Source organism: Sclerotinia sclerotiorum, genomic scaffold (genome assembly GCF_000146945.2).
Source record: "Sclerotinia sclerotiorum 1980 UF-70 scaffold_2 genomic scaffold, whole genome shotgun sequence".
NCBI classification, from domain to species: Eukaryota; Fungi; Ascomycota; class Leotiomycetes; order Helotiales; family Sclerotiniaceae; genus Sclerotinia; species Sclerotinia sclerotiorum.
The window spans coordinates 82539-103863 of record NW_001820834.1 but is presented as its reverse complement, the minus strand read 5'-3'; the positions used below and the strand labels follow the sequence as shown (position 1 = coordinate 103863).

Genomic DNA, 21325 nt, shown 5'->3' with positions numbered 1-21325 from the left:
TGAAGACGTCTGGTGCTCAATCTGAAAATATATAATGCTGCAAGACACAATCAATAGTCTTCTTCCACAGCTTGTTCACTTGATAGTCATGAAGTGCTAGGAGCTAATCGATTTAAGGACTAAGTCCAATGCCTAGACACCTAAAGTAGCCTAGGTCCATGTCACGTGACTCACCTCGAGGGACAAAAAAATTCGTCCAAAGAAATCTACTATTGCTAGCAGAAAATCTTGAGAAGGGGGGGGGGGGGAGGGGGGGAAAGCAAGAAAAGCAAAGCGATGCAAAGCAAAGCAAAACAAGCAAAAAACCAAATAAGCAAGCAAGCGTGAAAAAAAAATAGCAAGCAAGCAAAATAACCAAGATGCCCGAAGGCGAAAAAAAATGGCTGAGGAGGAAGACCTTGCTGCTGGCGGGCTGAAGAGAAAGTGACGTTCATCTTCACAAGGGGGAGTTGAGATCGGAGCGGGATCAACTTAGGGAAAACGAGATCGGAGCGGGATCGTATTTCACGAGATCAAGATGAGATCGAAGCGGGATCATCGAGATGGATCAATATAACAGCTACATTGATTTGTTTCGTTGAGCGTATTAGTAAAGAAGAAAGGTGAATGGATGAGATATCGTACCTTGCTACAGGCTATGCCAGGCTTTATCTCCGGAAGGAGTAGCTGTGTCCGACTGCTACTGAATTGGCTTTGTGGTGCAAATGTGACAAACTTACACAGACCTTCAAGATGAATGGTAGAATTGTCATGGATTTGGGATGGAGTTTTGCGATCTTACTCGAGTAGATAAAGATCATTGATGCGTTGTAGAGATATGAGGATCACGATGCTGCAATTGCCTATTCTAGTTTATGCCTCTAGAGCATTATCCTTACCATCAGCGTTGATACGACTCAAGCACTATGATAATCATTGTGTAAAGGATTGTACTTGTGACATACAATAAGGAAGGGTTGTGGATTTTTATTGCAGAGACTCAGTCAGTCGTTATCCGAGATCTGAGATGCTTGTAGTCAGCACAAAATTTTAAAAGAGGTTAATGCGGATGGATCAATTTTTGCAGGCACTTTGCCAACTGGTAAGCTCCGTCGTTATTGTCATAACCAGAGGACAAGTAAGTCGTGGCTGACGTTTACAGATATGTATGAACCGGTATGCCACAGGCCCGATAATAAACTACAAAAGGAAGCATACTTCATGCGTGCGACGCGATATTCACAAAGCTGATATATAAAATCTTCAAATTTCGTATGTCCAAAAGTACCGAAGTCAGTATTGAACAGACTCAAAGACTTGCCGTAGATACTATCCAGATTCTCGATAGTTGTCAGCGGTCCAGACATGAGAGGTATAGATAGCTATAGTTTCTAAAGGGAAAGATATGAATTGTTTGTAAAACTGGTATTACCTGCTTCTATCCTGATTACTACCAGTCTAAAAACTTGCTAGTCTGGTAGTGCTTTGGATGACACTACTATGGGCGGGGCAGTATGAGTGGCGAACAACTAATCCCGATCCATCGGGTATTATCTGTCCAATTGAGCAACGAGAGAATTTACCGGAATGAAGCTTTCAAATCGGACAACTGAAGTGCAAGAAATACACCTTTACATTTTTCATCTACTTGTAGTACAGAAGGTCGGCAACTTGGTGCAAAGAATATGCTACAAATGGTCGGAATTCCGGCACTTTTTTACTCCCATTCCATGCTGCGGTGGCTCTGGAACACAAGTAGCTTGCAAGATTTATGCCTTCCATGCTACTAATCATCGTGGATCACATATCATGAACAAATACTCGGCATTGGTATTGCTACGAAGTGGTTGTATATGACAGTATTAATATTATCCCTACAGATTTTGCAGATAGAACTACATTACATCTGAGGAACTAATAATATTCGTAACCGAATGGAAAATTTGACTGATCAAATAAATGACGCTGCCGACACCGAGTGATGCCGAATAAAGTGGAATAATTCAGATGAGGTATAATCATTGTTCAAGCGTCTTTCAATAATCATGCAGTAAAAAGCCGTGTACGAGAATTCATGAGCGCTGGCATCAGAATTCGGTTCAGTGATGATCGAGGTATAACAAAAGGCATCAATGTAATGTAATGTATGATGCACTGAACGAATACGAGCCTTGGAAAAATAGGAAAATGATAGTAAGCAAACGAAAAAGGAGCTGGATTCGGCGTAGCGATATGGCAATGCTTAGAGAAATGGCAAAAAAAAAGGCAAAACAGGACACATCATGAAGAAACAGCAAATTAGATTAGCGAAACGGAAAGGCTTAAACGAAAAATTTCTCAAAGTTCAAATGGCATATAAAGCAGGAGATAAAGAAACAACTACAATAACTGAAAGAGGAGTAAAATGGTAACACGATGGACAAGAAAAAGAAATTGAATGATGAGCTTGATGAGACCTAAAACTTCTGAAGAACAGGTGGGGGATTATGAGCTACTTATACATTTTTGTATAGGAACACGACGGGGACCGTGCGCGGAAGCGGGATGTCGGCTAATTCTGGGGAGAACAAACCTCAGTTCCCGCGACATCTGTAATCAAGATCCATAAAATCTACTCTTTCTCGATTGAAGCCATAATTATCTCAGTAATACACGAAAATTGAAATAAGTATTTCAGATAAGGACCTGTATTTAAGCATGATTTATTTCAATGACTAAATTCTGCTGCTCTTCACAATCTCGATATACAATATATGTCAGCACTAGACCACAAAGTTCAGGTGGCTGTAATAAATCTATTTTCTTCTATCTGATTAGGGCTTTTATTAAATGGAGTATTTATACTATAAAGCTTTCTGCTATGCACTGTATCAATAGTTTATCCGCCCTGACTATTATCCACTCTGTGGTATCCGTTGCGCAGCCCAAGATTCTGATGATTCTGAATCTGAATGTGAATCAGAGTCAGAATGGGAAGTTAACGCCGACAGGGCCTGGGCGATCATAGCCAGTGCCTCAGCTGCCGAGCTTTGATCTGAAGGTCTGAAACTTGTTAATCCTCGAATAACTGGAAGTAGACACTGCAGAGCTGGATCTTGAGCATTGTCGTGGAACTGCTGGTCCAATTTTGCATTGTGTGGGTATGGTAATTGCTTAGGTTTCACGATACTAGAGATGTCGGTTTAAATAGATCAAGCGTTCTTTGAAGGGCCTGATCGAAAAAATACTGGCCTGTTTCCCTATTTGTTCAGCTTTTATCGGCATAAGCTCCCATTGGGATTGCCACTCCGCAGGTAACTCTTTTACGAGATCAATCATCTGTAAAAATTATCTCAGGAGCACTCAGAGTTAGTGGTTGGGCGAGGCTGTCAGGCTTTTGCCCTTGAACGAACGCTTCTTCGAAGTCAATAAGCCGAGTGTCTTTTTCATCCCCATCATCCGTCCAGTTTTCCCAGTCAGCTTCCTTTACCAGTTGTTTTGGCACACCCAGATGCAACGGCTGGCCATCAACACGAGCGAACGCTTCGAATTCTGGTATTTCAAGGATTTCAAACAAGTCGTCCTGAGGCAGGGACGCTAATCTTGGGCAAATAAACCCTAGATTTGAGCCGCCAATATTTGCTCAAGAGTTAGCCTCAGTTCTTGCAAGCAAGAAATTTGCCAAACCTCCATACGTATATCCGATCTTATATATGGATAGGATGGCACCGAATTCCAGCATGTAGGTGGTAACTTTCAAGATAATTTTCGGATCGAGTTGGTCCCCGCTCTCGCAATAGTCATTGGCCAATAGTGTCGATAGGGACTAAGTAATAGCTAACGGAATATCTTTCTCCTCGCGCTAAAAATGATCTTTAGGTGAGTGGTAAAGTGACTTCAAAGTTGCAAGCACTAAAAACTTCAGATCAAAATCATAAATAGACATTAAGCTTTTCATTTGCTAGATTGTAGTCTGGACTATTGGGTACAAGTTGAAGATTTTGAGGTTGCGCATTTTATTCTGGACTAGGTGATGTTGGTTTCTACCTCATGTTACCGCCTTCCTAATTAAGCTGGTAACAGTAGCCGGAGCTGCACAACACAACATCAAGTCTACCTTGAACTTCACTCATTACTTTTATTACCAAATTGAAAATGCTTCTAGGCCTCCTCTTTTCTTCGGCTTTACTGTCTCTAATCCTAGCGGAGAATGCTGGCGAAAAGACGGTACCGGGATACTTGCGAAGCTGTAAATGTGTACATCTTCCCCAATCTATAATCTCCATCCCTAACATACAGTAGGTTCCAACTGATGACCGTTGGCCATCCCAAACTTCGTGGCAATCATTAAACGTATCGGTATCTGGGAAATTAATCAAAACAACACCTGCAGTGATTGTTTGCTATCCAGGACCGCAATAAAATTTGAGAGCATGTTCTGCAGTTGTGAAAGTATTGTCTGATGAGGAGCTTGTTGCAAATGATCCAATTGCGCTAGATACTCCAATTAATGACTCATGTCCACCAATCAATTTTGCGGCAGGAGATATACCAGGAAATTGCTCTATTGGAGATGCTCCTAGATATGTTGTGAATGCAACGACACCTGGAGATGTTGCCAGAGGAGTGGATTTCGCCAGGAAGAATAATACTAGATTGGTGATTAGAAGTACTGGTCATGATTTATTGGGCAGGTAAGTAAACTGAGTCCAGTTCATCAATATAACAGATGCCTAGGAAATTGATTCCTCTTCACATAGATCCACCGGATATGGCAGTCTGGAGATCTGGATCAGATATCTTGAACAAGGTATCGTCTTCCAAGATACTTATTCACCTTCCGATGGTTGTAAATCTTCGAATTGGGAAGGAAGTGCGTTTAAAATTGCTGGAGGTTATGTCTGGGAAGATGTCTATGCAGAGGCCACGAAACGGAATGTAATCGTTGTTGGAGGTGGAGATCCAGTATTTACCATTAAATATAAATGATCGTCAAATACTGATACCTCCACAGACTGTAGGATGTATTGGAGGATGGGCCCAAGGAGGAGGTCACTCCCCAGCATCCCGCGATTATGGCCTTGGTGCCGATCAAATACTCGAAGCTGAGGTAGTTCTTGCGAATGGAGAAATTATCACTACAAACAAGTGTCAAAATCAAGACATATACTTTGCCATCCGAGGTGGAGGAGGTGGCAAATTTGCTGTGGTCGTGTCAACTACTATTAAGGCGTATCCAACGACATCGATCTCTGCGCAAACACTGGCCATTGCACCACTAACCGATGCAGATATTCCGGGTTTCATGGCGGCCTTGGCATTGATATGTTCTGCGTATCCAGATCTAAATGACGCCGGTCTATCTGTATATGGAAGTTGGGCTGTACAAAGCTATGCACCTGTTGTTGACAATTTTACAACTGGCTACGAACATGCTCTGGCTGTGTCCAAAAAGTCCCTTAGCGAAACCAAAGCCATGTTTGCACCAGTGATGTCCAAACTCGACCAATACAACTCTAGTATCTTTGTCAATCCAACTTATCTGACATTTCCCACATACGCGGCATATTATAAGACACTCTCGGGTGGCAAAAGGGCAGCAGGTATTGGGACAGCTGCTTTTGGTGGGCGTTTCTTGGACCGCACAGCACTGACATCTTCACTGACGAATCTCGACCTGATGCTGAATATAACTGCAGGCTCACAAGGTCAATTTACTTCTACATGTGTTTCTCTAGTAGGAGGCGGCCAAGTCTTTGTTCCCGATCCAAGTTCAGGTTTAAATCCTGCTTGGAGGTCTTCATATGTACACAATATCGTAGCGCGTGGATGGACCGCAGATACCAACGAAGCCACCGTCCAAGAAATCAAGGATGATATAACATACACGAAAGTTGGAGCAATGAAGAATTTGGCGCCTCATACCGGATGTTATACGAATGAAGCGAATAGGTTGGATCCAGATTATTTGCAGGATTTCTACGGCGAGAGTTTGGCCAAGTTGAAAGAGGTGAAAAATACTTATGATGGCGACGATGTTTTCTATTGTCCAACATGTGTGGGAAGTGAGAAGTGGGTGGAGGATATGACTGGAAGACTGTGTCGGACGCCATAGGCGCTTGCTAGTGGCGTATCAAAGTGGCATGATGTCCTGATTTGAACATATCCGCTTTGTGAAGGCACTAAATTGCACCGTTGTGTAGTTAAACGCCATCCGGGTGCAATAAAGGTCACTTCCAAATCTCAAGATGTATTGTGAGCTTACCATACCTTCTCTAAGAGTCCCTAAGGTGATGGTGAACCTTGACGTTCTGCACCCTGTTCATAAATATCCGAAAAGCAGTAAAGTTGAGGAACAGTGAGTTGGGGCTCTTGAGTATAAGCCACCTTGAGGCCAACCTCAAACGTAAAGGAAGATTGCAAGAGGTTCCCGCCTTTTTGCAGTATTGGTCTGACGTATGAGCCTGAAGGTCCGAAACTCTGACTATCAGGAAATTAGTTCGCGTGCGGAAATTGTTAGCCGCCTCATCCACGACGTTGACACCACGGCGTTGCGCGCTGCTTCTGCCGACTTTTTTCCTTTAGTTTTGTGCAGTCCTTCTAAACTTGAACAGCGGTTCTCCTCTGGCAAAGGCAAGGCATGGCAAAGGCAAGGCAAGGCAAGACTGTCATGAAAATTGATAGTCCAAATTGAGTTGGACTTTCTGGACACTTGTCCTAGTTCGTACTGTAAATACGTTATACGAAACTTTTGTAACAGCAAGCCGGCCACTGCCAGTGACCACTGATCCTAAATAAAATGCAACTTGCCAGCGGCATAGTCTAGGAGCCGTCCCTCCAAATTTATAAGTATGAAATGTCATCCTCATTCTCAGTGTACCATCAGTGATATATGAGTTAAGCAGTTGCTATCGGCACGTGAAGGGCCGAAAAACGGACTAAATTAGTTTCTAACTAGCCTTCTTGCATTTTGAACTTCATTTTATGTCCGTGTCACAAATTTGCATTCAAAATTCGTTTGTTGATGTGCAGCAACCTTAGCTCACCAGCTGTTACTGCACAGAAAAGTATTCAGGAATGGAGAAAGCTGACTAAGCACAATCAAGCACAGCCTGACGCCCACCAGTTGACGAGGCTGAAATTTGTGGCTTGAGCTCCCTGCCGATGAGGTGTTTAGATTTATCTACGAAGCATAAAGTTACTAATAGGTATTGAATGCAAGAAACCACCCCACTATCATTAACGACTCCAGATCTCCCTGGTATTTTCAAGACATCTCCAATAATCGAGGCTTCTCAAAACTACGGGTTATTTTACTTTCGCATCGGTGAGATTTTTCTACCACAAAGTAGACAGGTTTGCCCTGTGAGAGGACAAGATGGTTGCGCCAGCTGTTCCTGAGTATGTATATGATCTTGCCGTTTCCGCAGAGTGCTTATGTGGATTGCGGGTCCTCTATTACCTCAAGGGACTCACTAACATAGCATCGCAGACTTACCGAAGAGCTTGTTCATGAATCCATCGATGCGCGATCTGAAGTTCTAGCAGCTCTACGAGAATTGGGCCCGCCAGATTTGGTCCAATTGATAAAACAAGCCCCGAGAAACCCAGTAAAGCAGGTATGCTATACCACAATCTTTCAGTAGTTTTCCAAATTGATTGATTGCTCTGGTAGATTGGCGTGTATCATCATGTCACCGGCGTTGACGCATCATCATCGGCAAGTTTAGCTGCGTATATCAACACCCTTACCTATAAAGAAAATCATCAATCTACGACAAAGATAGTGGAGGGTGTATATTGGTAGGATCCAGAAACTCTGACAACCATGCGCGTTCCTAATTTTAAATAGTTGTTACAATGCATTTTCTCGGTTGGATATGCGCGTTCATGTCACAATCCCAGGAAGCGTCGAAAGCTACTGCGTCGATGAACGAGGCGATAAGAGAACGACCACGGATGAGTTATGGCTGGAAACATACTTGTGTAGCGTTCTTCGGGCATATTCTTATGCTGATGACGGAAGTGGGGACACGATTCGAAAGATAATGGGTGTTAGGAGATTTAACCCTGTGACGACAACGGAGACAGAACATAGGTTCCTTCAGGCTGCCGAACAATTATTTTTCAGAGGTATCCCATCTCTCGTTAAGCAAAAAACAATGCTGACTGCTATAGGTTGGCAACTCGGATCCGACTCGATCGTTCAGGTTCCAAACAACGTCTCGAATCATTTAACAACAGGTCTTCTAAAGTACTTTCAAACTACTGGAAGATATGCCTCTGGAATTAACCTATTCGAGAAGCTACGAACCAGAAATATTGAGGTTTCTTCTCTCTTAGCCAAGGTCCTGTTTATGGGCAACGAGGAGGTGCAAGCTGTCAGGGTATTACATGAATCTGTGAAGCAATCACCAATGGATTATGTTATGCTTGATACCCAAGCAGAATTTTTGAAGAAGAAAGCAATGGACATAAATAAGCCAGAATTCAAAACTGAAAGGTTGCAAATGGCTCTTGGCTGTGCCGATAGAAGTACTATTGCTGCGCCAAGCGAGTTTGGCACATGGGCACGCTTAGCTGAAGTTTATGTTGCGATGGAAGATTGGGAAAACGCTCTTACAACCCTCAATTCATGCCCTATGTTCACGTATCAAGACAAGGATGCTCCTAACATGCCGGAGCCTAAGGAGATCCACCTCCCCACCCTTCCCGAGACTAGGTTAGATGAGATCGATAGTGAACCGGAGTCAAGGTTATCGGAACAGGTTCATCCAAGTCTTCAAAATCTACGTGCGGCCATGTACAAAGGTACTTTCAAACACGCTTATAGTATATTGACGGAAATGACAGCTAAGATTGGCTGGGATCAACTTCTCAAGATCAGGAGTAATGTATTTGTCATGGAAGAGGAGTATAGAAGTGAGAAACAACCACCAGTTGGTCAACAAGGTGAACCCACTAAGCGCAGTGCAAGCACCGACGTACTGAGAGGAAGTCCAGGTCCTCGTGTAAATGGCGATGACCATTCCGACGATGAAAAGAGTACGAACGGCGATTCGGCAGCCCTTAAACCAAATGCTGAGGATGGTAGCGGAGCGGATGACTCTGTAGAGAAGCCCTCGCACACAGTTGCGGCAGAAGAAGTCAAGAGCGGTAACGAAGATGTGAGTGACGCTCCATATCCTCATGTGAACTCGCTAACGTGAACAGAACGAGACTACCGAAGAACAGCTTTCCCGGTTCAATAACAAGCGCCTTTGTGAGCGGTGGCTGGACAGTCTTTTCATGGTTCTCTATGAAGACCTTCGTATCTATACCATATGGAGAACTGAAATGGCGCAGTACCGTGCACAACAAATGCAATACAAAAAGTCAGCCGAAGAATGGGAAATCCTCGGCTCGTTGGCTGATAGGCTTCATCACCAACCAGAAGCTGTGGAAGCTTATCGTAATTGTCTTCAAATACGTTTCTCTCCCAAAGCATTGGCGGGCATTCTTGCTGAACTGGAGAAGAACAAGAATACTCGAGACACAGTTGCTAGTGTCATCAGGCTTGTCACTTGGCAATATAGATGGTACTCGGAGTTTTCTCCAGAGTTGCTATACACGATACGCACACTCATAGAAGATGAAGGTGCCGTGAAGGTTAGGAGTATCATTCAAGCAACAAGCTTACCACAAAACGTCTTGGACTTGACACACCACTACGCAGCACTTTGTGCGGCATTTAGAAGTAGTGGTACCGAAGGATAAAGGGCTGTGGAGTAGAGCTCGAATGAGAAATCGAGAGGTTAGAGATGTGAATTGGGAAGTGGAGGTTTCATGTTTTTGGAACTTAGCGGGTTAAGATGGGGCTGATATCCAAATATCCTAAAACTTGATAGGAACAAAAGTTCGACTTGGCACAAATCATGTATAGTATACTATAATTGCTTTGAGAGGTACAATAATTGACATATACTTCTTACATGGCATGAGATAATTGAGGTGTCTTGAGGTAGCTGCTTGAAGCTCATACCTTGAGTACGCCAAGTGTCTTTTAGGAGATATTCAGGGTTTACCAAGCATAATTTCCGTCAAGGTCAGTCTCCAAACACGTTTTATTTGAACACTTTCTTCATTGAAATTCTAATTGGTCCTCTTTGCCTAGTTTAGTAAGAGTAGAAGAGAGATTTTTCTGCTTGCTCCCTTAGACACCCGCGAGCCATTTTTACATTTTGGATCATTGTTTAGATGGGAAGGAGATTGAAACACCAAATATTGTCTTGCTATCGAGCGGATTGAGCAACTTCAATTCGTTCACCATTGGGAACCTGAGGCTTGCGGGGGCTTAGAATTTCCCACCTCCCTTGGGTATCTTTCTTTTTCGGCTTTCTCGTCAAGCCGTTGCGCCCTCTCCTTTCGACGCCACTCGGCATCTTTCTTCTCTTTTGCTTCCTTTTCTCTCTTTTCCGCTCTCTTCTTATGCTTCTCATTCGAAGCTTTCTCCATCTCTATCTGTTTCAAAAACCATATCTTATATGGGTGTTTATCTGGCATCTGTTCAAGAATAGGTTCTTGTTGTTTAACAATTTGGCCATCTTCATTTTTCACCTTGTCATATGTATCCCACGCGGCATCGAGTTTCCGTTCTGAATACTGTAACTTGCGCTTTTTCAGAATAATCTCTTCGACGTTTCTTGGTTTTTCCAGTTCGAATTGATCGTATTCCCTCTTTTCTTCCTTGTATGTGCCCTCCCACAGGTCAACCTGCATAGAAGCTCTCACCCATTCCATCCGATCCGGCCTTTTTCTTTCTAGCTCCAAGTGTTTCAGTTCGAGGTGCTTATACTTTTTTATGAGTTCTTGATCGGATCGCGATAAAGTGAGCTTCGCTAAGAGATCCTTAGTAGATGAGCGCTTGAGTTCTGGCTTCTTGCCATCTTTTTTCGAAGTTTGAGACGACGAATCTTTTGATCCATGATGACTGCGGTCGTTACCGCGATCGTTACCGCGATCAGAATTGTTGTCGCCGCCTCCGGCGGAATTTGATGAACTTGCCGCTTTTGTCCGGGATGGTTTGCTGGATTCATTCACATCATCACGCTTTGCGGGACTCGATGAGCTAGCGGTTACTGTACGAGATGGTTTACTGGACTCCTTCACATCACCACGCTTTGCGGGACTCGATGAGCTAGTCTTAACTGTACGAGATGATGTGCCACTCGCATTTTGTGCTGATGAAGTCGAGGAACCGTTGGTACTGGAGGGAGCTTGTGAGTTCTTTTTCTGCTGGCCTTTGATAATTGTAGACATGATGATTGTTCGATTCTGGTGAGTTAGTACGATGGTTGTGCAAATTTTGTTTAATGCAAAATCTTATTTCTTAGTTACGGGTCATACAATTCTACTTATATATACTTGAGTAACAGTCTACAAAGCTCAACAGATGCGGACGATTAGAAGTTGTTGGAGCTGTGACCACCCGTACTGGGTCTTGGGCCGGCCAAACGTAGAAGCATCAGGCGCCTGGCGATAGACCAGGAGAATCGTTTAAGGACAGGTTCTAGATTAAAAATAGAAGTCTTGGCATAAGGTAACCTCCTAATAAATCCAGAACAAATTAATATGATCGGGGCCATTAAGTAAATGGTGGTCGCCAAGTTGTACCTTTGCTTCCACTGTAAAAGCGTTGATAATACCATTTGGGGATAACGGATATCCATAAACCATACAAACAGGATCGTACCGGTCGAAAAATCGGTGGAGGCCTCTAGGCATCAATTCGACATAGGCCAACACGTTCCCAACTTTCCACCCTCCATACTGAACACAACACTTGCCCCCAATTGTAACGGATCCCCCTCCCAAACCACAAAATCTCTAGTTTCTTCCACAACCTTCAAATTCAGAATTTTCTCAACATTACGAGACACTAAATCCACAGCTTCAAGTTTCCCGAGGCTGGAGTATTTAGCGGCCCAGCCTGCTTCGATCGCGAGGTTGTGGATGTGTGATTCGCCTGTGGATTTGATTAGATCGTCTGCGATTTATGAAAGAAATACAAGAGACGAAGTTGGCGAACTTACTGCCTTCACCTTCAATTGCTAATGCAAAAAGTACGCCAGCATCGGCGAGGACTGCGGCAGGAGAGCGTGTCAGTGGAGGACCGGAGAGTGCATTCCGCTTTTCGTATGTATCGGGCGCGCCACGATTTCTGGTCAGGATGAGTGGTGTTTTCGATTTCGCAATTGCTTCAGCTACGAGATGAGCACCTGCTCCGCCTAGAAGAACCAGGTTGAGAGGTAATGGATGGTCGTTTTTTAGTTTTATGAGTTGAAGAATATCGTACTGTGGTTTTATGTTAGTGCCAAGAGATACAAGCAGGAATGGGACAAGCTAACTTCATTATCAACATGTACCACCAAGGGAAATGTTCCATTCGCAACCGTTCCATAAACATTGTTCTTCCCAACGTTAACGAGTAAAATTTGTTGAAGTTTTGCTATGGCAGAAGACACTGTTGGTATGGACTCAAATCCTACATGTATGATTTAGTCTGACCGTGCAGGGTATCTCGGAGATGGACTCACGCTTGGCCATTTGACCAACTGAAAAATGCAAAGCAACATCGTCCTGGAAAATACCGCCATCAAGGATATTATGTTTACCACTCGTTTTGATACCGGTACTTACACCGCCAAAGAAAGACTCAGAGATTGGCGCTGTAATTACCTGAGTAACACCACCAAGTCTTGCCCTGGAAAACCCGCGTCCATCCAGGTGAATCCCATACTTCGCGTGAATAATATTTTCTGGCTCTAGTAGAGCTGAGGTTTCACCAAGGGAGCCATCTGAGGTTTCAGAAGCTCCGAGGATTTCTGCCAACCCTAGACTCGGTGAGTACGCAGTGAGCCCTGGCATTACAGTGCCTGCCTGGAGGTCAATGATAGTAGCACCTTCACTAAGCAGGGTACCGCATTGCTGCAATGAGTCAAGACAGATAATCTTGCCGTTACTAACAATCATTGTGAGGTTGTTCGAATCTAATGAAATCTCCCGATGAGGCATCAGATAGCTTCTCCTGATGCCAGTAACAATGATATTTTCATTCGAGGTGTTTAATTTGCTGCATGAAATGACCTTCGATATATCGGTAGGAGATGTCCGTGATTTCGGCTTTACTAAAAATCGTTCTTCTTTGGCAGAATTTGGCGTTGCACTTTTCGCGACCTTAGTCGGGTCCAAAGTAGCCTTTCCATCAATATAAACTTGTAAAGGTGTAGCTCCGGCGAGAAGGGGATGGGAATCCCACACTACAATGTCCGCATCATAGCCAGGACGAACGTATCCAACTCGATAATCGATTCCTAACGACTTTGCAGGCACGCTGGTTACAGACTGCAAAGCAAGAGCTTCTGAAAGATTGAAGGCATGTGCAGTCGCTGCTTGGAACCTGATTATCCGTTCATCAGTAAGCATTATAACCAAAAACAACCAAGGAAGCATACATCAAGTATTGCGCATTAGTTATTTCAAAAACGTGATCCTGTGGACTGTTAGCTTTAGTGTGTTCCATGGGAAAGGGAATCAAACGGATTTATATGCAACTGGAACACCATTCTCAGCTAGAATACTGCCAGCCCATAAATTGGCATCGTAGGCCTCCTTTTTGTAAAACCCGAATTCGGAAAATGTGGCAATAGTGATGTTTCTAATGTAAAATGAGAATTTAGACATCCAAAAACAGCTTTCATAACTTACTCTTCACTGCTCTTGATTAACTCTGGCACTTTCCAGGCTGCAAGGGCGTGATGAAATGCTTGAATTCGAAATCCAAATTCCTTGCTATGATGAAGCATATCTTCAAGGTCCTCAGGTTCGTAGCAATGTATGTTGATTCCAACTTTTCCTCTCAACATGGCTGCCGTGGATTCCAATTCCAAATCTTCGGGTAAACCTCCATCCTTCATGAAGCTCGCAATAGTCGCAGAATTTCTACTCACCCGCACCGCAGCAGCTGATAAGCACCAATTATCTTGTTTTTCAATTAGTTCCTTTCCTCGTGTCATCTGTTTTCGAAACAACCAAGCATTGCCCATGCGATTGTGATCATAGAGAGTTGCAGGATTCTCGCCGCACGCCATTTTCATGTACCTCCTCCTCTCCTCGGTGGGTATACCATGTTCAAGCAAGACATTCTCAACAACTTCTTCACCAGTTTCACCCCCAGGTACATAATTTTTCACGAGAATCCCTTCACCACCAATGATATTTGCTGAGCCAGGAATAAGAAGGGAAGTTGTAACGCCACCCGAAGCAATGATGGCAGTTGCCTTATCATCCGTCTTAATGGAGTCAATTGCACGAACAAACGGGGTAAGAGGACCCATGTGAACCTCATTCTCATCGGCTGTAACGGAGAGTTCAGGCCAAGCGTGCAAAAAATGATGTGAATGCATGTCAACCAAACCGGGAGTAACGTATTTACCTTTGAGGTCGATACTTTGAACATTCGGATCACGATCGGCAGACTTGGTTGCTGCTGATACAGACTTAATACGTCCTTTCTCAAATTCAATATCGACAAGATCAGTAAGAAGGACTTTGCCGTCAAACAAAGTTGCATTTCTCAAAACTATGGTCTGATTCTGACCACGAATTGCGTTCCATCGAGGATTCTCACGCGATGAGATTTCCGAATGAGGGTATTCTCTGGGCAGCGTATGTAGATCTAGACATTTCGAAAGTCCTACCTCGATCTGAGATATGTAATGATCTGAAAGCTTTGCAGCTGCTGGAGATATTTGATATATGTATCGGGGAAGAATGATAAGCTGCAAACTAAGCACGACAGCAATGAGGAGTAGAATAGACAATGGGAATCTAATCCGTGCTCCTCTATGAGCAATCTTTAGATCGGTGTGATTCTTTATAGACTTGTACATTTCAAATGTAATTCTACGGTCTGAGCGACTACAAGAAGAATAACATAATCAAATATAAATCAAATATAGCCATCAGCTTGTTTTGCGAGCAGTGGTTATCTATCTTATACAACAGAGGGGGGGCAGATCTCTCGGAAAATGATTTGTCCGATGGTAACCTTATCGCAAAGCTCGTGAATTTGGATTGCTTTTGGCAATATCAAAATAGCGAACGTATTTCACTGTGATTTTCTTGCCTTTCAATACCGTACTTTACAATTGCATAGACGCAAATAGCTATCACAATAATTCAACACCACCCCCGAAATCGCTTTCTCTTGTAGTAGAAGAGGTTCAAGAAACAAAAATAGACAGCTCTTGCGCATTTTACCGATCGCGCTAGACAAAAGCGTGGATTGGAAATACACCATTCTATCCAGATATCCGACCCGTTTACTCTTCGGGATTTGTGAGTAGCTGCATCTCAAAAACGGCGCCATGCACACAATAAACATCGCGTCCATTACTGTCCGTACATGATTAAAACATTGCAGTGTTGCGGTTCCTTACCGGCACGATGGCATCATTTACCGCATTAAACATCGAACCCGACGATCAAAGCTATGATGAGATCGATAATACAAGAGAAATTCAGATAGAAGATGCCCTCAAGCTCTACACAGCTGCGCTTAAGCTACATGCTCAAGGGCTTCCTTATTATCCAGAAGCTGCCGAAGCATACAAGAACTTATTCCAATCAGAGATCTTTAGTTACCCAGAGGCTGTCACCGAATTTACGAGACTTGAAGAGCATCCGGAACTTGAATATGTCGACTCTACAATACCTACCGAACTTGACATTGGTCCAGCTGCCGTGGACGGTACGCCCAGCACACTACCTCAAATCCTATATCTTGCACACAAAAATCATGGTCAATTCATCCTAGATTGCGTGAAAGCTCGTTTGCGGCATTCGCATGGCTTGATGGATGATATTGGGCACCGTGCAGCACTCGAGTCCCAGGCCAAAGTCTCGATGGATGATTTTGGGCGTGCGCTAGTCAGTGATGAATCAGATACCGAGCTATGGAGACGGGCAGCTCGTATTGGAGCAATGCTTGGGAGTAGGAGGATTTCTAGATACTGTCTGGAGGCTGCTGTCGAAGTTGATGATGACCCGACCATTGCCGAAGTCGAACCTCAGTCATTAGAAGAGGGCTTTGCAGGAGAACAATTGAAGAGTCTACTTCAATTAATGTCGGATGAATTATCTTTATCTCATCCAATAATGGGACCGTTCAAAAAGAAAACCATGCCACAATTCTTGAAGAAGCATATTGATCCATATCCATTCCTCCCGAATCCCACCAGTACTATGAGTAGGAGCATTGATTTTGATGAACCCTTGCAAATTCTTGAGGGGCGTGCAATCATCAACGTGCCAGAAAGGTCATGGACTTCTATTGGCCACGAGATATGTGGAGCTGCTCAGGCCCTTCCTGTTGTTGGTGTAATACTTGCCTTACCACCAGGAGAAGATCAACCCTTTTCACCCGAGCCCCAGCATCTCGAAAGCCAGCAAGCAAACGATACTGTGATGGCAATATCTCCTGTAGCCGAGAGTTTTGGCAATGGTACTCCTACTACTAATAACTCTGACGAAAGGGCCGGTGAGGTTACTTCAGCAGCTACTACGAAATCCTCTGACGCCGCTTTGCCTACAAGGAAAAGGTCTCAATCCGCCGCTGGACTGCGTGATACCCCGGAAGAAGATAACAGCACTCATAAGCGCAGCAGGCGTATCAGAAATCGTGAGAGTACTGCTGAAACCCCCATTGACCCGACGACTCAATATGCGGAACAACTGAAGACGTTTGCCCGTGCTGACGATGACGTTTTCACATTTGTTGGGAACATGCTTCAGAAATTAGGCGTCGAAGATTTGGGGACACGTGAAGATCTTCAAGTAGCTTTGGCGGTTGATACAGCCACAGAAAGTAACGAGATTAGAAATAATACAGCAGTCAGAGATCTACGTGATATCATGAAATCTTGGGACGACGTCAAGGCAACTGTATTCGAAACGGCCAATGCAGCCGATATCCTGGGGGCTTCTGGGGGTAACGCGAATGCTGGTATGTCTGCTTTTCTTGAGCATTCCGGTTCGATATCACAAAAGGTAGCCAACAAACCACCACCATTCGCCGAATTTGGCGGAATCTCATGGTTTGCACAAAGAGTCGAAAAAGACTGGATGCCTTTACAAGATGTTGTTTTTGAGTGGCTGCGTATTGTTCTGGCGACCTATCTACAACGACAATGGAGTGCTGAACTGAAAGTCGCCGTCGTTCGAATGACTAGTTTTCTGGATGCAGATATTTATGATCGAGTTCGGTCAGAGTTGGAATTAAGTCGCTCATCTGGTGAAAATTCTACCCAAATATCAGAGCTAGAAGAGATGGTGGAGACAATATTTGAGCTTCACCTTGACGTTTATTCACGAATTACCAACGCAGATAGCATGGTTGGAATGGATATTAGGATCATGACAAAGGATCGGCTTGATCGGTGGGCAAATTTTGCGGCCTTTGTGATGCGCAGTCGGCAGCATGAGCGGGATGATGAATTATCTTTGAGGTATTTGTGGGCATCTGTCTTCTATGCCACAGTTCCCGGAGAGAGCTCACGAGAGCATAAAGTATTTTTGTGGACAAATCTTAGAGACATCCTCAACGAAGCCGGAAAACCACCGATTCTACTCACGAACAATGCCGTTATAGCTGAAATCTCCACCTCTGCTGCGGACAGGGAGGTCTCAAGTTTGACAACAATGGAATTCTTTCAAAATCTTTTCCAACCTGGTAGATCCGATCCGTTAGCAATTATTCAGACACTCGAGCCAGTGCTTGACCCAGAAGCCACATCTCAGTCTGCAGTAATGGAGATCGCAGACTCACAAGATAGCGAGTTTTCTAAAAATGGAGAAAACACGCCAACAATTTTACGTGACATGTGGAAGTTCTTGGACTGTGGAAGCACACCACTTCGCCTTTTCTTGTGGCAGCGTTTGAGTGAAGCATATGCTAGCATCGAATACAAGACTAAAGTATTCTCTTGTAGTTTAAAATGCATCGAGATCCTTGTTGCGGAGTTTAGAAGTCAGGATTACTTGAATTGTGATGATGAGACTCGTCGCCAGAAGATGCTGGTATCGTTCAAGGCTCTTGATCATCTATTGGTTCCAGCATTGACTACAGCACTAAACGAAGCTACAACCTGTTTTGAAATCATTGATGACCGTCATGTCAGGTCAACATGTGCTGCATTAGCGCAATTGAGTCGTATTCTTCACGCTGCCGCAGTATTTGATGACGAAATGAGAGTAGGAAGCATATCACTTCCACAGAATGGGGCTTATTCTGCGTTTGGATCTTTTAGCAATTTTGCTAACAAGCTCAAGGAGATGCAGGTGCGGACATGGGCATTACAATACGCTATAGTCAAAGAAGCTACAGCTCAGAACCGTGATCTCTTCCCCACTCCAGACAATGATCTGGCGGATTTCCTTGCACTAGTGCACTATTCATTGGGTCTGAGGAAGTGCTGCAAGGCTTCAAACAAAATATTTCTCAAGATGATGAAGCAAGAAATGTCACGTCTTAAGCACATTGATAAATGGGAAGACTATTTAGGCCAGGTATTGTTCGACCTATACGGCATTAAATTAGGTGTTGGCACCTTCCTTCTCGAAGATCACGGCTGTCCTATAGAAAGTCTAGATCGACGAACTGTCATGAATATCGCAGAACAAGTCATCTCACTTGCGAACAACATGCCGATGAAAGATCTCATGAAACACGAACTTAAGCCCACAATTGAGAAAATGCAAACTGCTGTCGGGCAGCCCAAGGAAACGCCCACAATGCTTCACAACTCCAGGAATATCTCGGAGTATTTAAAGACTCCCATTCGCCCTCTTGATTTATATCTAGCCATGAGAGGCGAGTCGGAGATTGATTCCATTTCCGTTCGTACTCCAGAAAGTCCTCTGGCCGATAAGGGTTGGTATTATCTTTTGGGTATGCTCGCTCTAACAAAATATCGTTCAACGAAGCGAGTGAGTGCTGGCTCACAAACAGATGACTTGAGATTTGCTGCGCATTTCATGAAGCTTCAGCTGCAATACACTGTAGATCACTGGGAAGCGTGGTACAGACTTGCACAATGTTATGACTTAGAACTTGAAGAAGAAGTCTTGTGGAGCGCAGATAAAATGAACAATGATAGACCACTTTTGGTTCGGTTGCAAAAGTGTTCCATTCATTGTTATATCATGGCTCTCTCTACAGCAATGCGATGCGCAGATGGTTCATTTGGAACGGCCGAAAAACTGTCCGAAATGTATTATGATTTTGGAATGCGTCTCTATGCATCATCTCGAGAGCCATTTAGCATGGAAGTGTTCTGGGTTGACGAAGAAAAGCATATGAGCGGGACAGAAGGAATGTACAAGAAGATGCCTTTCGAAGAAATGAGTAAATACAAGTTGTGGAGGTATGCATCGGAACTATTCAAGCGCTCCCTGGCGGACCGGCCAGATTTCTGGATGTAAGTCTAGATTATGATCCATGTAAAACCTGATGCTGATATGTTTAGGAACCATTTTATGCTTGGAAAATGCCAGTGGAAGATGGTAGCCAGTGCTCGAGAGGAATGGAGTGACAAGCCTCCAACCAATGTTCCCACCATGGATATGGTCCTGAGTGCATTTGTTCGCGCCATAGAAACTTGTCCTAAACCAAGTAAAAGCAGTCAAGAGCCTATTTTGGAACCGCATTACAAGCTCGTCTCTCTTGTCCATAAGCTTGTAGCACGGGGAGAAATGGAATTCAAAGATGCTGCCAAAATTTTACAGGATCAACCCTATGGTCCACGAAAAGGGGATCCCTTTGTGATTGAAAGCGATGAAGATTGGGAGATCTTCATTCTTGCTTGCTTTCGCCAATTACGGAATGCAGACAAACCACACTGGCATCATCGTATGATTGCTCGTGTAGCTAATATTCTTTACGATGAGGCCAAACCGGATTATGTTCAAGCTTGTGCAGCTCGCATTGAGTTCCGAGAATCCATATTCACCAAGGCCATGTCCATGCAAGTGTGGAAACCGGAAGTGGAACGACCAGGAAGACATTTCGTCTACATGCGACGATATGCTATATTTATGGCCAGGTTGTTGTTCCTTATCAACGACAAAGCAAATATGGAATTATTGGCTAAGCGTGTAAGGAAACGAGCCGTCGATTACTACAAATTCAGTGATGTCTGGAGCGAATGTTGCACAATATATCTTAGACTTATTCGTAAAGCAGCCAATATACCTGCTAATGTCGACGAAGTGTTCAGAGGAATTTCCCAGGAGGGGTGGGATGCATACTCACAACGCATCGAGGACTCTATCAAAGATGGCAGTCTTTCACATCCAGCCCTCGATGCCCTGCGTGAGACTATTGAATTAAAAAGGCTCAATAATGGTCTCGCGAAGATAACTCCGATCGATGATATGATCAACGATATCTGGGCAGTTCTTTACATCCAGATTGTGAGAGATACTCCCGCCATTGATGTATCAGCGTTACAACAATCCCAGATTGATGGGGAGGCAACAGCAAGAGCGTCGGGCCCGATGAATCTTAATCATATTCTTACGAACACAGAAACCAATGTATCCACTTCAATTCCTGCTGTTGAACCTCCTAGGTCTCGCAAACTCGGCATCAACCGGAAGGCAGTTATTCTGAGAGCTGAACAATCTATCAACCGTACAGCGGAAGCGCCTCGGCCTGTCGCCGGTTCTCGTCCTAGAAACGCCGCCTCATCTTCTGTTTTACCTTCGAATGCGTCGCCCCTTATTGCGTCCGCACCAAGAATCGAAATACCCTCCACGGCACCCCAGCAAAGTACAAGAAGAGAGGACAGTTCGGCACCCGGAAGTGTCCACGACAGTGCAGATGATGAGAGTGATTTGAGTGATGTTCCTGATATGGACGACCTAGATGGATCTTTGATATTCCCAAACCTAATGAGGAGAAATGAGAGTGGTAGCGGAAGGCACAGTCCTGCACCGGGAAATAATGGATGAGGGCCTAGATTCAATGCATAAAACTAATTTTGCTTTTGATAGGAGTTTGAAAAGGGAATACCCATGGCTGCGCATCTGCGCATCTGCATTGTAGTTTTGTACTGTACCAAAAGCGTGCCATGTAAAATTAGATGACAGATCTTCTTTGCCTTTCGCTTTTGGATTTTTACATTCACAACACACATTATTTGTGAGTGCAGTAGATGTCGGGTTTGCTTGTTATACGGCAATTGGGATGAGATTAATGTGGGAAGACAAACAAAACGAAAGGATATCATAGCATAGCATCGCATCGCATAGTATCGCATAGTATAAA

The 21325-nt window shown here is 44.0% G+C and overlaps 8 protein-coding genes across 8 annotated transcripts; 4 read left to right on the top strand and 4 right to left on the bottom strand.

The window, feature by feature from the left end:
- Window positions 1–379: 379 nt before the first annotated feature.
- Window positions 380–1570, top strand: SS1G_01119 (predicted protein; the record flags this gene model as incomplete). The annotated part of the gene is made up of 3 exons (XM_001596877.1): window positions 380–423; window positions 1017–1117; window positions 1461–1570. 3 exons carry the CDS (start codon window positions 380–382, stop codon window positions 1568–1570), a joined length of 255 nt encoding a protein of 84 aa, XP_001596927.1.
- A 53-nt stretch (window positions 1571–1623) lies between these two features.
- SS1G_01118 (predicted protein) lies at window positions 1624–1773 on the bottom strand (the record flags this gene model as incomplete). The annotated part of the gene is made up of 1 exon (XM_001596876.1): window positions 1624–1773. One exon carries the CDS (start codon window positions 1771–1773, stop codon window positions 1624–1626), a length of 150 nt encoding a protein of 49 aa, XP_001596926.1.
- Window positions 1774–2873: 1100 nt separating this feature from the next.
- Window positions 2874–3700, bottom strand: SS1G_01117 (predicted protein; the record flags this gene model as incomplete). The annotated part of the gene is made up of 3 exons (XM_001596875.1): window positions 2874–3147; window positions 3372–3555; window positions 3646–3700. 3 exons carry the CDS (start codon window positions 3698–3700, stop codon window positions 2874–2876), a joined length of 513 nt encoding a protein of 170 aa, XP_001596925.1.
- A 413-nt stretch (window positions 3701–4113) lies between these two features.
- On the top strand, window positions 4114–6073 carry SS1G_01116 (hypothetical protein; the record flags this gene model as incomplete). The annotated part of the gene is made up of 4 exons (XM_001596874.1): window positions 4114–4207; window positions 4403–4652; window positions 4719–4923; window positions 4973–6073. The coding sequence occupies 4 exons, from the start codon at window positions 4114–4116 to the stop codon at window positions 6071–6073; spliced, it is 1650 nt and encodes a 549-aa protein (XP_001596924.1).
- A 1263-nt stretch (window positions 6074–7336) lies between these two features.
- SS1G_01115 (hypothetical protein) lies at window positions 7337–9714 on the top strand (the record flags this gene model as incomplete). The annotated part of the gene is made up of 5 exons (XM_001596873.1): window positions 7337–7359; window positions 7451–7577; window positions 7634–7761; window positions 7811–9125; window positions 9172–9714. The coding sequence occupies 5 exons, from the start codon at window positions 7337–7339 to the stop codon at window positions 9712–9714; spliced, it is 2136 nt and encodes a 711-aa protein (XP_001596923.1).
- A 546-nt stretch (window positions 9715–10260) lies between these two features.
- Window positions 10261–11256, bottom strand: SS1G_01114 (predicted protein; the record flags this gene model as incomplete). The annotated part of the gene is made up of 1 exon (XM_001596872.1): window positions 10261–11256. One exon carries the CDS (start codon window positions 11254–11256, stop codon window positions 10261–10263), a length of 996 nt encoding a protein of 331 aa, XP_001596922.1.
- A 464-nt stretch (window positions 11257–11720) lies between these two features.
- On the bottom strand, window positions 11721–14888 carry SS1G_01113 (hypothetical protein; the record flags this gene model as incomplete). The annotated part of the gene is made up of 7 exons (XM_001596871.1): window positions 11721–11962; window positions 12030–12291; window positions 12345–12481; window positions 12534–13396; window positions 13452–13489; window positions 13537–13654; window positions 13705–14888. The coding sequence occupies 7 exons, from the start codon at window positions 14886–14888 to the stop codon at window positions 11721–11723; spliced, it is 2844 nt and encodes a 947-aa protein (XP_001596921.1).
- Window positions 14889–15444: 556 nt separating this feature from the next.
- On the top strand, window positions 15445–21009 carry SS1G_01112 (hypothetical protein; the record flags this gene model as incomplete). Its single annotated transcript, XM_001596870.1, has 2 exons — window positions 15445–19475; window positions 19524–21009. 2 exons carry the CDS (start codon window positions 15445–15447, stop codon window positions 21007–21009), a joined length of 5517 nt encoding a protein of 1838 aa, XP_001596920.1.
- Between the last annotated feature and the right edge of the window lie 316 nt (window positions 21010–21325).